The sequence below is a fragment of the Lycium barbarum genome, chromosome 10, assembly GCF_019175385.1.
Source record: "Lycium barbarum isolate Lr01 chromosome 10, ASM1917538v2, whole genome shotgun sequence".
In the NCBI taxonomy this organism is placed as follows: Eukaryota; Viridiplantae; Streptophyta; class Magnoliopsida; order Solanales; family Solanaceae; genus Lycium; species Lycium barbarum.
The window spans coordinates 30,355,251-30,372,926 of NC_083346.1; the positions used below are offsets into that span (position 1 = coordinate 30,355,251).

Consider the following 17,676-nt stretch of genomic DNA (forward strand, 5'->3'; position numbering starts at 1 on the left):
TTGCCGTCTTAAAGATGACATTAAACAACCTAGTCAGCCACTCCAAACCTGCCGAGCTCGCGCTCTTCCAAAATTCCCCAGGGATCTCGTCAGGTCCGGTCGCTCTTCCCCTGCGCATCCTACGGACAGCACCCTTAACCTCCTCAACCTTAATACTCCTGCAATACCCAAAATCGTGACGCCTCCCTGTATGCTCCAAATCTCCCAACACGATGTCTCTCTCCCCTTCTTCATTCAAGAGTTTGTGAAAATATGACTGCCATCTCTGTTTAATGAGAGTCTCCTCTACCAATACTTTTCCATGTTCATCTTTAATGCACTTCACTTGATCCACATCGCGCGCCCTTCTCTCCCGCACCCTGGCTAGCCTGAACAATTTCCTATCCCTGCCTTTCTCTTCTAGTTCAGCATAGAGGCGTTCAAAAGCTGTCGTTTTTGCCGTCGAAACCGCCGACTTCGCCTCCTTCCTCGCTATCTTATAAAGTTCCCTATTCGTCCACATCTCCACCTCATCCTTGCTTTCTATCAGCTTCGCATACGCCATCTTCTTTGCTTCCACCTTCCCTTGCACTTCTCCATTCCACCACCAGTCCCCTCGAAGCCGACCACGACTACCTGTCGAGACTCCCAACACTTCCCTTGCTACAACCCTAATACAACTAGCCGTCCTATCCCACATACTGGTCGCATCCCCACTACTATCCCAGGCCCCCATATCCTTCAATTTCTCTTCCATCTTCAGGGCACTAGCCATGGTCAAACTCCCCCATCTGATCCTAGGTCGATCATCCCCGACCCTCTTCTTCCTCGTCATCTTAATCCCTAAATCCATCACCAAGAGCTTATGTCGGGTTGTAAGGTTGTCCCTCGGAATGACCTTACAATCTTTACACAAACCTTTATCATCCTTCCTAAGAAGTAAAAAATCTATCTGAGTCTTAGCCGCCGAACTACGGAAGGTTACCAAGTGCTCTTCCTTCTTTGGAAAACTCGAATTGGCTATCACCAACCCAAAAGCTCTTGCGAAATCCAAAAGTAAAACTCCTCCTCCATTTCTGTCCCCGAAGCCAAAGCCTCCATGCACATCATCATAACCTCCCGAAATAGACCCGATGTGCCCATTGAAATCCCCTCCCACGAAAAGTTTCTCAGTAGGCGGTATGCCTCCCACTAACTCGTCCAAATCCTCCCAAAAGCGCCTCTTCTCCTCCTCGCGTAAGCCCGCTTGCGGCGCATAAGCACTAATAATGTTCAAAGTGGTCCCTTTAACGATCACCTTAATCGACATCATCCTATCGTTGACTCTCCTAACCTCCACCACCTGATCCCTTAAATCACTATCTACTAAAATGCCTACCCCATTCCTATACTTCGATCTACCAGAGAACCAAAGCTTATACCCGTCTACCTCCTTAGCTTTAGGTCCTACCCATTTGGTCTCTTGGACACAAGCTATATTAATCTTCCTCCTCTTAAGGGTCTTAACTAGCTCTATGGACTTTCCCGTTAACGTCCCAATGTTCCAAGAACCTACTCTCAGTCTAGATGCTCCTTTAACCCACTTACTCCTCCTAACCCTCGTCATAAGCTCATGAAGTTATGCCGGAACCGGCATAACTTCAGTTTCAAAAACCAAGAACTCTGTCGGACCCGACATATGTTGCCTCAGACAAACACATTCTTCACAAAAACCAGATTATTAAATAAAAACAGCAGCAACAACATAAAACAGCTGTTCACAGGCAAAACTTCAACGATTCAACAAAGAGAAAACCAAAACGCATATCAAAATCAACTAAAACATATTACGACATTCATAATACGACATTCAAAAAACCAAAATATATACATGGAGAATGAAACTAAAGTTCAAAAAATCATACAGACACTATAACAAAACACTATAATTTTAAATAAAAAAGGATCAATTAAATATAAAAAACGATGAAGACAAGGATATCAATTCAACAAATAACAATTTAACATAAAAACAAATATTGAAACGAGCAAAAGATCCAAATTCGTACCTAAGTTTTAGAATAGATGAGACAAACACAAAACAGAGGAGGAAAGAAGAAGCAAAAAAAGAAAAGAAAAGGGCAAATGGCGAAATAAAAAGGATTTTAATGGGGTAAGGGTAATTTTGTCAAAAAACTTTCATTAAACAGGCGGCAAGGGCAAAATTTAAAGAAGACATAAATGAGGGGCAAAATATAAAGACCAGCCCAAAAGAAGGGCACTCCGCGCAAAAAATTGTTTTGTGACTATTCAATCCAAACCCAAATCATAAAAATAGAAAAGAAACCAAATCTTAGCATAAGTAAAAGGGAAAAATAACGTCCACCAATAAAAGAACCAAGAACAATGACAGTTCGTTCAAAGAAGCTCTTAGGGTCATTCTGGTAGTACAAACAATCATTTTCTCTTTTGGATCTCACTCACTCTTCTTGGTAGGCTCAATAGCTTGGATATCAGTGCTTATAATTAAGAAGGGATGATTTATACAAAATTGTATTTGAATCTTCACCTGCAGTAAGGAAGTAGTTAATTTAGAGGGAGAAAAGCAATACTAACTCGAAAAAAGGGATTCAAAGTAATTTTATAAAGGAGGAGACCGTCCTTCACAGTGTATCTTTCTGTAAAATGTATGAGTTTCTACTATTTATAAGTGAGAAAGAGGGACGAATACAACTAAAATGTGCTATTGTGTGCTCAATGTACGACTTGTAGCAGAAATGTAGTAAGTTGAACATGAAAGAACATAAACCCACAGAACTCCCATCAAAACATCTTTGATTTCTTTCATTCCACAAAACGCACGCAACAAAAAGTTTTTCAAATCCTACTCCAAATGTAAAATGTACACAGTAGACGAAATTGTAAGATATCTAAGGTACTCCATCATCTTATTTATCTATCTTATAAAACACTTCAAGAACCAACACTGAAAAGGAAGGGAGAAACTTTGTTGGACTGTCATAGTTCTTGAAGAGCATTTGGCAGTATCAGCTTTAAGTAGTAATTTACCTTGTTTTAGTTGTCGAATTATTTTAGTCAGGTGCACTTCTGGGACTTTAGCCACGAAGCACTGATTATTCTGTTTAAGCTTCTTGTATATTTGTGTTGAGAAAGCATTATGGGTCATAGTACATGGACAGGGGTCGTTTCTGGTTAATTCCCTTATTGGAAAACTGTTGCAACAAATTAATTGAAGAATAGTATTTTCTCAATAAACCTTGATAGTTCCATATAACTCAAAGTAAATTACTGTGCTAAGTCTAGTTGCTTTTTATGTTACAGCACCGAAACTATGAAAGAAGCTAGCAAATACAATTTCTTCCCATTTCAATCAAATAAAAATTTGTCCAAAGAAAATAATCCTCTACTCAAATCGAATCCATAAAAATATTGCATGATTCTTTCTAAATAAATAAGCAGAATGAAAAAACCAAAGTGCAGGGTGGAAAATCATAGAAAGAGAGTAGCACAAACTTACGGAAAAAATATAAGTGTCTTTATAAAGCAGCTTACATATTTATTGCCTCACGGAAATCCAAATGTCATTATGATTCCTTTAGCATACTGCAAATCACCTTAGATTGAAATAAAGCATATACGTGCAAGTGTATATATCTCTTCAAAATATTAGAAGCAGAAGAAATGCACTGAAACTTAAATTCAAAACAATTAAAAGAGGTTCTTAGAGAGAAAAGTACCTCATGTGATAGGTGTAGCACTGCAAAGAGAGCCTGTGAATTCTTTTGATCCTGCATCAATTTTCCAGCTCTTGCTTATGTTATTTAGGCCTTGGAATCCAAGATCGTGACACTAAGTTTATACACCAGAAGATGTTCCTAACTCTGTGGCCTTCTAATATAATATTTCTTCCTAAAGCAAAAAAAAGCACACAGACATCATATATTATGAAGTTAATCTTCAGTTGAGGGAGAAATAGAAGTAAAGCTTAAAAGAAGTAGAAAAAACTAAATCTAGAAGCTAGTTCTTAATTTTATGTTATTAGGCATCATGAAATGTTACAGCATTGGAGCATATTTGTTGTCCTCATATAGTTTTTAAAGGATACGCGGCTATCACTGACTGCCAAGAAAAGATCATGCAATTGTGTAACTCTTTTTCACCTGGAAGAAGAGTGCAAATTATCAATGAGGCTAACCAGAAATCTAATAAAAAAAAAAAAGAAATGTACTCCCTCCATACTTTGTTTGTCCTTCCTTCACATTTTTGTTAGTTTCATTTTAATAAATTGAGAATTCTTCAATCCTTTATTGAGTTCTCAAGTTTAATCAAACAATCAGGTTTAATCAAACAATCAGGATGTAATATCGAAGAGGAAAGGAAATAAGAAGAAAGAAAAGTGATACTCACCTACAACTGCTATGTATTTTGAATTGACTTATTGAAGTGTTAAGTGGTGAATGTAGGTCAGTGAATTCATCAGAGAAGATAGAAATATGAGTGTGAAAGCTTAAAAATGGAACATAGTGAAGAGGTACTTTGATTATAGAGAAAGGTGTGGCGGTTTGAAGATGGGAAACAAATTCCACCTAATTGTTAAGTTACCACATCCATAGTAGTAGTAACACTAAGTTATCAGACAACAACTCAGCATATAATGGAAGTTAATTAGTATCCAACCAAACAAAAACTTCTTAAAAGAAATCCTTATGAAAAAAATACTTAAAGAAATGGAACCACTGTCTGCATTACTTTACCATCAAGGAAATTTGCCACAAATAATTTTGGGGCATTCTTGAATATTCTTAAAATGTTGGCACATTACTCCCACCTAATCACATGCACAACCACGAAGATTACGCGATTACATTAATAGTTGCAACACAAAAAGCACAATAGAAAAAGTATCACAGCTATAATACATCCCTTTAAGAGGTTTATAAATATGATTAAAAAAAATGTAATTGGTGTTGATCTAATTCAATGATGAATACATACCAAGTAGCAAACAATAGCAATACGACAATAGATATATAAAAAATTTAAATGCATTTCAAACAAATAATCATTTATTTAACAAATATATGATTATTTAGTGATTCTGTCCAATAGAAGCAAGTAACGTACCTTTGGTTGCCGGGTGATAGATTTCTACATTAGAACAACTATCAAAAATAGAATGGAAAAAAAAGTTATTCAGTACCTGAGGCATATCGTCAAAGATATTTGCTACATCAAAGTTCTTACCTTTTCATTACATATTTTTTTTTCTGTCTGATGGTAAATAGTGTACATTCATAGCAAAATTAAAGATAAAAACTTCGCAATTTTTTTTTTTTTTTAAAAGAAATGCTCAGAAAAAGGGGAACCAAAATGTAGAAATTTAATGAATCCAAAATCGAAGGCCAAAAGATGGAGTAAGCAAAGCAAATGCATAAGATGGGTAAGAGAAAGAAAAAGGTAGTTGTTCAAGATAGAGACTTACTTTCCCTTTTGCCCATTTTGTTCAGATGCATGGACAAAATTAATTAACACAGTAGCAAATTCCTGTTCTCTTGCCCATGTTTTTCAGAGGCATGTACATAATTGATTAACAAAATAGCAAATGCCACAGGAATTTGTAGAATAGCTACAAAAAGAACTTCTAACTTCACCGGGAGTCAGTAGTACTTAATTGACAGAGCTACATCCGTAAAACAACATGGAACTGCGCCCCTACCAGAGTCGACATCTCAGATAACCCAGTCATTTGAAGGTCTGATAAAGAGTCGAAGGCGGTAGAAATTTCTAGCCATTACTATCAAGTTCTCTGGGAGAGGAGACATTGTAGAAATACAGCTAGTGTTAGGTAGGTGGGAGAGAATAAAGCTTTGTGTTACTTAGCACAAATTGCAGTGCACGTGTTTACACAAAACATCGACCACATGTTTCCCTGGAAAAGAATGTTGACCAAACATGAGGGAAGGCTTTTGCATAATCACAAATCACTCACAACTTTACTCTTCATATCAGTAGGCGCTACAGTCTTTGTGAATTATGAATTATTTAAATTTACTGGACAACACAAAAAGAGATAATATATAAATTTAATGAACAAACATTTTCTTTCAAACTGCATTTTCCTTCTTGAAATGGAATCTAAACTCACGTTTTCCTTCTTGAATTGGAATCTAAGCACTTTCAATTGTATCGCTTCTGACATAAACTTTCATGGCCTTCTTTGCTTCCCACCTTGGCTCTTCGACCTGAAACTTCAGTCCAGCCAATATCTTTATGTAGTGATCAAACCCGTGCTTTCTTCTGCCTTTTTCTCAACATAATAATTAAGCTGCTGCTGGAAAAATCACTGGCTCACTTACCAGATTATAAGGTGAATCATGAAAAGGGATTTTTGGCTAGACAAAATGAAACCACCTATGATGTATTAAAAACAATTCAACGTCTAATCACTATTGGCCACTTTAAGGAGCAAAGCGCAAAACTATCTAAATGTTCTTGAATGCCAAGAATCACAAAATGATTCCAATTTCAGATCAGGAACATTAACCTGTATACTTTTCATTCTTCAGCAAAGAATATCTTCTCCTGGAATTTAATATGGGTAGATGAATGAGTTGTAAAGCCTTACTGCGCCATTATAAAACATGCCTTTTACTATTTGATCTGTCCAAAAAATGTTCCTTGTTCTCTAACCCTTAGTCATGTAGGTAATGGTCAAATTTTTTATTTTTTGATAAGCTAAAGATTATGCATGTAATGGTTAAATTTAAAGAGTGGAGAAAGTACAACATTTTTCTATAAGCCCATGTAGGTACCGAAGAAGCAAATTTTGAATATCTTTCATAAACATTGGGATGGGGAAGGTTTTTTAGTGCAGGTAATTGCAAATAGGATTTACAGTATACAAAGGAGAAGTCACTGAGAAGTAGTTATACCTGAATTTCTTGGTGGGTTGCTTTGCGACAGATATATATTAGCTGATTTGGCCAAGTGACTTTGTGAAGGTTTTATTCATTTTCCATATTCTTCAGTTTTAAAAGCTTTCCAATAATATAGTAGATTAGATGTGATATATTAGTTACTTTTCAGTTCTCCTTCCTTTACATCTTTTCATTGAGCAAGTGAAAACGATTTCAAAAAAAAAAAAAAATGTGTTATCATTTTGGAAAATGGCTTGTGAAGAGAATGTAATATGAAATGGTAACTCCTTTTGCATTGTAGGAACCACTTGATATTATCCTCATTGTACCCTTTAACCTTCTAAGTTCACATAGATTTCTCCCTGTGCCCTCATCTTTTTTTTTTCTTTGTAATTTTTTGTCTCATCTGTCAAAATATTTTTATCATAATTAAAGTGATGGCAAGACACCCAAGTTAACTGGGAAATATAATTTTCCTAATCAAAATTCAAAACAGGTGGAAGAACTTAAAAGGTACCATGAAACTAAGATTTTATTCCCCAACAGAGCAAACGAAATCTGACTTTATCTTAGTAACATTTTTTCAAAATACCTGGTGCGCGTTAGAAATGCAAATATAAGAGAAAAGTAAAGAATAACAACAAAAACCTGTAATCATGGAGTAGTGTAATTTGTACATGCTGAAGAAATATGAAGAGCAAAAACCTTAACTGCAAAAGCTCTCTTCTCTGGAAAGCTCCTCTTTCTGAATTCTACGGCTAATAGTGACATTTTGTCAAACACTTGGGGTAAGCAAAAAAGTGCAATCATGGAGTAGAATAATCTTTATTCAAAAGAATAAATGGAGAACAGAAACCTTGGCTGCAAATCTCTTTTCTTCCACACTACTCCATAAAGCTCATCTGTTTGACAAGTCATGACCAATATTTGTTCAGAAATTAAAGAAAAATTGTGTGTAAATATGAATCTAACACTGAAAATCAACAATTGTGGTCCAGCACTTATGTGACAAAGGAGTAATAGTGAAAAACATTGATAATTTCTTGGGGATGGAAAGGTTTGAACTCTGATGTACGTCATAAGTCATTGTTGACCAAATTATTAATTTATCCCTAAATGAACCTGTAATTACTAAAATACTCTCATTAGCACCCTACCCCCATTTCTATAATAGTAGAGATAATTAATCTAACTTAAAATACATAAGTAAACTCCATACATAAATGTTATGCGCGCTCTTTTGCGCTATACAAAAAATATGTTTGGCAATTTTGCTCTCAGAAGAAAATATGCAAGGAAAAAAGAGCCACAAAATTACTTTTCTTATTATGTCAAAGGTAAACCGCATAAGCATACGTGGCGGTCACACATGCACGCAAAAGATGAACTGGACCCGGTGTTGGGAAGATGAATTGGGCCCACAAAGGACAAATATGTCTTCACAGTCAAAAGTTATAACGTACATACAGTAACTGCACAAATTTAACCAATTAGAATACTACTAAAACATATGGAAGGGCGCCTATGCTCAGCATGGTCCCAACATGCAAATTTTATGTCATATATGAATTATGTAGAATCAGTACGAAATTTTAATAATTCATTTTTGGCAATATAAATATTAAGATGTGTTTACAACAACTTAAAAGTATGTTTCAGTCTGTCATTCTATCGGCTATCAGCTTAAGTTTTAGTAGTTAGTGTTATGCACTTGAAACTTCACTTTATTAGGTGCATTTACAAATGTAAAGCTTGTTAATACTCAAATTTTCTCATATAATTTGTTTCATGAAATTTATTAATATTTTAAGAATGTTCGCGCAAATTAAAGAAAACTTCTTTCCTTACTATTTGAGACATTAGAATAATAATTACTAATTATACTAGTAAGCATAAGTTGATAACATCAAAAATGAAGTAACGACCTACTATAATTAATTAAATTTTGATTTGGTTAATCTAAGTTTACAATATTAATTTTCCGTACGTAAATTCAACTAAAAACATACTTATTCTCTATGTCAAATTTTGATTTGAATATATTTAAAGCTAATCAAACTTACATTAGTCTATGCATTTAAACTTAGGCTGAAATGTTTAAAATGACACAAAATATCCAATATGCATTAACCTACTATATAGAGTATATATATTATGATTTCTAAATTTTGGTTAAATTTATAAGAATTTAATCTGCAAATTATTTAAATTTTAATCCAGGATATGATCTTTTTGTATTTTTAATTTTTTAATGATCATTTTAATTCTTTCTTTTCAACAATAACTTAAATTTATATAAGTCGAATTAATATTTCCAGTTCTACTCTCCATAAACAATGATAATATAATTTCAATTAGTAAAATAGAATAATTAAATTTGATTTCACGTTAATAAGAGGAAATGACAACTTAAATTCTTTGAGAAATACATGGGGAAGAAGAAAGAGTGGAGAGGGTTGGGGACGTGAAAGAAGTTGGGTTGGGCTGCTGTGTGGGTGATGTAGAATGACATAAGCAGAGGACATTTTAGTCCAGACACTAAAACGTATATATAGCAGCTACAAATGATTCTCTTAGGCCCAATCATATTGCTCCACCTCAAATGAAATGACCGAAATGTCCCTAAAATGCCAAGCAGGCATGTTGACCTACTGTGTGCTTATTCCCTTTTACAAGTGAGTAGAATGTGCTTATGTATCTTCACCACGAGAAAATGATCAAAATAGTCCTTAATGTATGGACTTAGGGTTGCTTTGGTCCCTGATATATACAACTTATGGAAATGGTTCTTTAAGTATATTAAAAGCTGATCACTTTAGTCTTGGGCCCTACAAACCTAAAGACACCCAACAAAAATCTGTCAAACTTAACAGAAGCCTCCTCATGTGCAACCCACGTGAGATATCAAAATTCTAAAACAAAAGTCTGCCTTCTTGATCAGTTCCAAAATGTGGATACTCCCACCTTCCCAACAAAAACCCTTCTCCATCTCTTTTGTGGTCTTGTAAAATCAGTCAACACAAGAGAAGTTTCTCCATTGTTGAACAAATGTTAATCAAAAGAAACGACATAGGATCAAGCCCATACTATGGTAAGAATTTATTTTGTTTTTAGTTGAAGCAATACAAAGACCAACCTATTTGGTACTCAAAATCTGGGTTGTTACTACTGTTTTCTCCAATCCTTTTATCAAATTTGTTTTTTAGAAGTTGGTGTTGTTTAATTATACATGTTTTGTAACATCTACAATGTGGCTCTGACTTCTTAATGTAATCTTTTATCTGCAGATCCTGTGTCTGAGGCGTCTTTTTTCAGTATCAAAGTTTATCATAAAGGATTGATGAAACATCAGCCAACCAAACAGTATGCTGGTGGTGTCATTGACTACTTTGATTATGTTGAAGTGAAGAATTTCAATCTTACTGACTTGAAAAGGATGGTTGAATTATGTGGTCACCGGAATGATTCAATAACATTTTGGCATAAATGCGGGAAGCTTGGTAACAAATGGAGATTAGTCTCTACGGAGGTTGAAGCTCATACCATGGAAAAATTCATCCCCAAAGACAGAGTAATTGAGTTATATTTTGAACATTTGGACTCTTATATTGGAATAGATGATCCAGTTGAGCTTGGTTGCCGAACTAGTCACATCCCAGAGAATGAAGATGTTGTTGGACCTATTGACAAAGAGCTCGAAAGGGAAAACATATCTTCCAGGGATGATTTTAAGGATTCTGAAAATGAATTCTCCGATGACGACGTGATGATTGATAAACAAGGATACTACAAACATAGCTTTGAGGATGGTAGAGTGCTTATTAGTGCGGAAATTCAGAAGCAGATGTTACACGAAGATGGGGATCCTGATTGCGTGAACTCTGAAGACAACAAGAGTTTGGATAGTGATTCCGACAATGAAAGCTTTGATTTTCCAAAGCACAATGCAAAGACCGATGGAAAAAATCCAGTTTTGGCTTTGGAATATACCTTTGAAAGTAAGGAGGAGTTCAAAAATGATGTAACAACTCATGAGGTAAAAGAAGGGAGGTATATTAAGTGGAAAAAGAATGATAAAGATAGGATGAAATCGAAGTGCATACACGACGATTGCAACTGGGTAATAATGGCATCAAGAATGCACAGGGATAACACATTTCAGATAAAAACTTATAGGCCCTCACATAGTTGTCGAAATTGGCACCATCATAATAAGACGATAACTTCTTCATTCATTGCAAGGACCTATCTTGATAGAATTAAAAAAAATAGGGGATGGAAGATATCCGAGTTTAGAGATACTGTTAGTGTCGAGCTTAAAGCTCATGTTACTTTAACTCAAGCTAGAACGGCTATGAAAAAGGCAACTGCATTACTTGATGGAAATCTAAAAGATCAATTTGCCATTCTTTGGGACTATGTTAATGAGATTGACAGGTCAAATCCGGGCACTTCAATTTATATGAAGTTTACCGACAATGAGATACCTGATAAGCCATATAGATTTCAAAGAATCTATTTATGTTTTGCTGCTTGTAAATAGGCATTTAAGGTTGGATGTCGCAAAATAGTAGGTGTAGATGGGTGTTGGTTGAAGGGCCCAATGTATGGGAATCAGTTATTAGCAGCAGTGGGTCTCGATGCTAACAATAATATATTTCCGGTAGCATATGCCGTTGTTGAAAAGGAAACCAAGGAGACATGGTCATGGTTTTTAAAACACTTGGCTGGTGACTTAGACATTGACGATCAAGAAAGCTGGACCTTTATGTCTGACAAACAAAAAGGTCTTGTTGAAGCATTTAATGAGATTTTGCCATATGTTGGTCATAGATTTTGTGTGAGACACCTCCATAACAATTTTAAGAAGGCTGGATTTTTTGGTTTGTCCCTCAAGATGGTAGTTTGGGCTGCTGCAAAGGCTACGACTGCGAAGTTCTTTAAAATATTTATGGAGAAGATGCATGAATTAGATGCAGAAGCCGCTGCATGGTTGAATGAAAAACCACCCACTGAATGGTCTAAATCACATTTCTCTTCAGGTGCTAGATGTGATGTTTTGTTGAATAATATGTGTGAATGTTTTAACAGTATGATTCTTGATGCTCGAGACAAGCCTATCATAACTTTGTTGGAGAAGTTAAGATATCTTCTTATGGATAGATTCCAAGCGAATAGGGATAAAGCGAAAAGATGGAATTCAAGTGATATTTGCCCTCGGATTAAGGACATATTGCACAAGAATGAATCTGCGGTAGCTGCATTTATTCCAATAAAATCGAATCAGTGGAATTATGAGATTCTTGGAGCATCGATTGCCGACAATTGGGCTGTGGACCTACAAAACAGAAACTGTAGTTGTAGAAAATGGACTATAACAGGAATTCCTTGCAAACATGCAATATTGGCTATTTGGGCTAAAAAAGATGATGTTCTTGATTATGTTGATGATTGCTATAAAGTTGACACATATAGAAGAATTTATGAAAAAACCATCTTTCCGATTAATGGATCACAATTGTGGCCTAAATCAAACAAGGTTCCTCCTTTGCCTCCGATACTTGTAAGACAAAACAAGAGGGGAAGAGATCAGAAATTGAGGAGACGAGAACAAGATGAAGCGGGATCAAGTAGAACAAGAATGAAGAAAAAGCAAATATTTGTTAATTGTAGCTTCTGTCACAAGCCTGGGTATAACATAAGAACCTGTAAATTAAAAAACTATGTGCAGTCTGAAGTGGGTGTATATGAGACAGCTTTTTGGATGCCACCTAATTCATCAGTTCCCGAAAAATTATCGGTAAATTTCTTGCCGTAATATTTGATTTGGCTCTCTATTATATAGTTTTATAATACAAAAATAACTTATGGTACACTTGCAGGTTAGAAGAGCAGATCCTGGACCAACCCAAGATTATTTTGATATTTAGTGTGGCGTTGCAATTATTTTTTGTTGGGCTAAACATGGTGCAACACCTTTTTGTTTTTTGTGAATGACAGAAAGTATTGCTTGTTTTGAGGACATATGGTGGTGCTGCTATTTTTTGTTCAATGAACATAGTGCAACTGCCTTTTCTTTTTTTGTGAAAAGGACAGATGCTGCTGCTGCAACAATGGTTCTTATGGTGGTAATATTATGTTGTTGCTTTTCAAGTCAGTTGCTGCTGGTATCTTGACATTTTGCTGAATTTGTTGCTCCTCTTTTTCCTCGCAGTGAAGATTTTTGCTATCATATGATGAAGGATTAAAGCTGGTATCACAATATCTTTTTGAAGGACAGACGAAAGGAAGCTAGTGTCGTAGAAAAGTAGTTTTAGTTAAATTAATCAAACCATGCGCAATTCCCTTTCTGGTGTTGTTTAGAATATCTTAGACAACAACTAAAAGTTGTGTATATGCTGCCTTTTGGATTTAAATGGTGAAGTCATATGTTAAAAGTTATTTTTATCAATCACATTCTCTTATGTAAGGAACGTAAATTGACATGTAAAAGCTTCTACATATGTAATTCCAAATCAATTCATTGATCAGAGGAATGCAAGTAATGATGTCCATAAATCACCCTATAATTTTAAGTTATTAATTTCAATTAAAAATTCCATTACATGGGAAGTGGAAAAAGAAGCAGACTAAACATTAGTCTTCAAGTACTCGACAAAGCTAGCAATATAGGAATCATGAAGCTTCTAGTCTCCAAAAATGGCAGTAGCATTTGCTGTTCTTGCTTTGAGCTCTTCACCTTCTTTAGAAACCATAACATATGTCAATGTTTTGGCTATCTCATTTCTAGTAAATGACCAAGCCTCCCTTTGTTTCAGATTTGGTACTTTAATCTAACATATGGACCAATAGTTATTAGGGATGCTACTAAGTATTTTTTTATAGGAAGAATTGTAGAGATCATTCAAAAAGATTTATTGGCTAGTGTAAGATGTGTCCCTGGGAGTGCAGGGCAGAACTGGGAACTAGACACATGAAAATGGCCATATGTTAGGCTTTTGACCTTTGGCTGATGGAAGAAGCTGAAAAGTACATAGGCTTCTGTTAAGTTTGACAAATTTTTGTTGGGTGTCGTTAGGTTTGTAGGGCCCAAGACTAAAGTGATCAGCTTTTAATACACTTAAAGGACCATTTCCATAAGTTGTATATATCAGGGACCAAAGCAATCCTAAGTCCATATATTAAGGACTATTTTGATCATTTTCTCTCTCCACCACCTACTCATATTTAGCTAATAAGTATAGTTCAAGTTACTGGTTGGTTACTTAATTCTCAAGATTTCTACATTATAATATGACATTTATTATGATTTAGCTGTATCCTTTTTAAATTAATAATATTTGAATTGCTTAAGTTGGACTAGTATTGCAATAATTTAACACTTAATATTAAAGCGTTTAAAGAGTTTTCATCCTGCAAGGATACCTGCAAGTGGAAGTAGAAAGGTTCTTTCTAAAAGACCCTCGCTCAAGTGCAACAAATCAAAGTAGTTATGTAAAAAGAAATATGACAGTGAAGAAAACATGGCAACTAATAAGAAAAGCAGTACAGAGCATTCAAAAAAAAAAAAAAAAACAACCAAATCATGCGGTATTCAAAATACAATAAACAATAAATAATAATAGATATCAAAAACAAGAAACTGCATAAATAAGGCTAATACCAAGACAGAAAAGATGCTCTAGGCTACCACCAAGCCTAATAGCGCCAAAAAGTTAGACAACTCTCAACTACCTACTAACCGTCTATCCTAATTCGTGACCTCCATACTCTCCTATCTAAGATCATGTCCTCAGTAAGCTGACATTGCACCATGCCTTGTCTAATCACCTCTCCCCAATACTTCTTCAGCATACCTCTTCCTCTTCTCGTACCCGCAACATTCGACCTCTCACACCTCCTCGCTGGGCATCTGCGCATCTCCTCTTTACATGCCCAAATCATCTCAGTCTCGCTTCCCTCATCTAGTCCACCCTGGAGGCCATTCCCTCCTTATCCCTAATATCCTCATTCCTAATCTTATCTCTCCTAGTATGCCCACACCTCCATCTAAGCATTCTCATTTTTGCAACTTGCATCTACTGAACATAAGATGAGAAAGATGATAATTTTTATTGATTGAGAGAGAAAGTAAAAAAGAGAGAACCAACATTGTATTTCAGAGAAGGAAAAAATTAAGAATTCTTTTTTATTTTTTTAAGCAAAACCACTGTTAAATAGTGATGAGTTTATTAAGGAAAAGAATAAGCAGTCTGTACAAGCAAAAATAAGAATAAAATCTAGTATCTACAGTTCTAGACAAAACATCAGAAGTACAGAAAGCTATAGAAAAATAGAAAATAAAATGAAAAGGTAAAGCTAAATCTATGCAACTAATTCAGTTGCCTTGATCTGATTCCATCTGTGTAACACCTCAAAGCTCTCACCAAGTGCAATGTCTTCAAATCAATAAATATTCCTTCAGGCAATAGAATAACTTGCAATCTTCGAACTTTTGCATTGTAAGTGGAATGATCACCCTTGTGTAGCTTGTTCAAGATCATCTCATCTGCATGACTTCTGCTTACATCCTCAGCACAATTCTATTAGAATGAGCCTACAGGATGCTGATACTGTCACGACCCATTTTTACTAAGTCATGCGGGCACCTACCTTTTCCACCTTGGTAGGTGAACCCTTATCCCAACAATCACAAAGCATAAGTAAAGCGGAAGAAAATAGAATAACGTAAGTCTCATGATAATAATATAAGGAAATCCGGAAGTAATAAGAATCCAACCCCAGTATCTGGAATGGTCATACAAGAACTCTACAATACTATAAGTCTGAATAATACATAAAGTTTCAAAATGATGTCTCGAAATAGAACTAAGACATAAATAGTAAGAAGAGTCATCGGTCAACGAACTTCCTCATGCTCACCCTGGATAGACTCGGCAGCAACTTCGATAATCATCCATGAGGGGTAGAAGTAGATCCAACCTGGTACTCTGCATTTATAAAAGAATGCAGTAAGTGTAGGTCAGTACAAACAACAAGTACTGGTAGTATCATAGGCTGGCAAAGACTAGCTAACGTATATAAAGACAACAAAACAAGATAAACACGTAAAACAACAAGGTACAAGTCAACACAAATCAATAACCATGGTACAAGTCATCAACTATGTTATAGCATCTAAACCCAACTATGCCAAGTCTCAGTATAACCAATCCGAACCAGTATATCACAATCATATCACAACCATGTCACAGAAAACCAAGAGGTACCATCCAATGCAATAATGTATGAATGATGAATGCAATGCATATGCATTGTACACATGTACTCCGACGATGGAACATCACATCTCGGCAGCACAACCCATGGGGGACCCGCGAAGTCCATGTACCAGTCACTTCGCACACAGCCCAAAGATGATTCCATTTCCAACCAATAAGCCTCATATTAGTCATTCTCACATAACCCAGAGATGAATCGCTATACAATAAGTCTCAGAATAGTACCGGTCACTCCGCACACAGCCAGAGATGACTCGTATCAAATATATCTCAATGCATCTGTATTTCCTTCTCACTTTCCATCCTCAACACCAAAATAAGTCAATATCAATGTCTTATGGAAATGAGTATGAATACAATGCAATGTAATATCAAATAACAAATTCAATCCCAAACAGTACCTCACATAGTACATAAGTAATATCAATAATAAGGCTACTGAATAAGCCACAACGGAATCAAAATTCTCATATCAATATCAAATCAAAGTTAGGTACCGCAATATCATAATCATGATATATCACTAATCATCAATGTCCAATGTCTTAACGTGGCAACGAGCCAATAAGTAAATAGAACAAGATAAGTCAACAACGCAACGGGGTGGCTAGCTCCCAAATCATTCAACAAGGCCCAACCTAAGGCAGTATCCAACCCAACTTCATACCCGAAGGTTTACATGCCTTCTCCGACAACATCATCTAAACATACGCTTCGCTAATCGAAGTCTCACCATAAGGTAAACCGTAACCCACCTGGAAAGCCGAACAACAAAGTCTCCAATAGTCAAACCTTAGTCTTGCCCTTCCTTCAAGCCTCGTGATAATGGAAGTCTAATCATAACCGAATTCTAAAATTAGAATCATTAGTCAAACCTTACTTCTATTCAAGACCCAAATCCCAACCCATGAAATGGGGTTTATGAACTAAAATGATGAAATTAGGAATCTATAGGTCTCAACATGAAATTAATGTTCTAGGTGATCAATTTCCATCAATTATAAGCTAGAAGAACTAACAAATCACTTAAATTCTGATTCTAGGCAAAACCCCCAAATTTGGGTATGAACCCTAACTTTCAATTTCATAAATTACCCACTAACAATGAAGAAATCATGTAATAGTATACTCTAATCATCAATTTCATGCTTAAAGGAGCTAACCCAATTATTAATTTGAGATTTAATAGCCTAGAATAAAGAACCCACAAAACCCTATTTTAATCCTCATTTTCTTAATGAACTAGCATGTTTAATAGATTCCTAAGGTGTTTAAAGGAACATGGAATGGAAAAGAAGGTGAATGAACTTACCACAATGATTCTCTATGAAGAACAACCTTGAATGCTCCCAAAAAGCTCTAAAGTCAGAATGGCATTGAATGAACAACTTAGGGCCTTTAATACACATTTAATGAATCTAACTGCCCGTCACCCGCTCCCGCGGTCCATTTACCGCTCCCGCGGTTCCGCTTCCCCGATCCTGCCCAAAATACATAAG

General features: G+C 35.6%; 1 protein-coding gene across 1 annotated transcript; it reads left to right on the top strand.

Moving 5' to 3' along the window:
- The first annotated feature begins 11,499 nt into the window (after window positions 1–11,499).
- Window positions 11,500–13,873, top strand: LOC132612895 (uncharacterized). Its single transcript, XM_060326971.1, has 4 exons — window positions 11,500–12,696; window positions 12,742–12,778; window positions 12,897–13,024; window positions 13,715–13,873. The coding sequence occupies exons 1-4, from the start codon at window positions 11,500–11,502 to the stop codon at window positions 13,871–13,873; spliced, it is 1,521 nt and encodes a 506-aa protein (XP_060182954.1).
- Window positions 13,874–17,676: the final 3,803 nt, after the last annotated feature.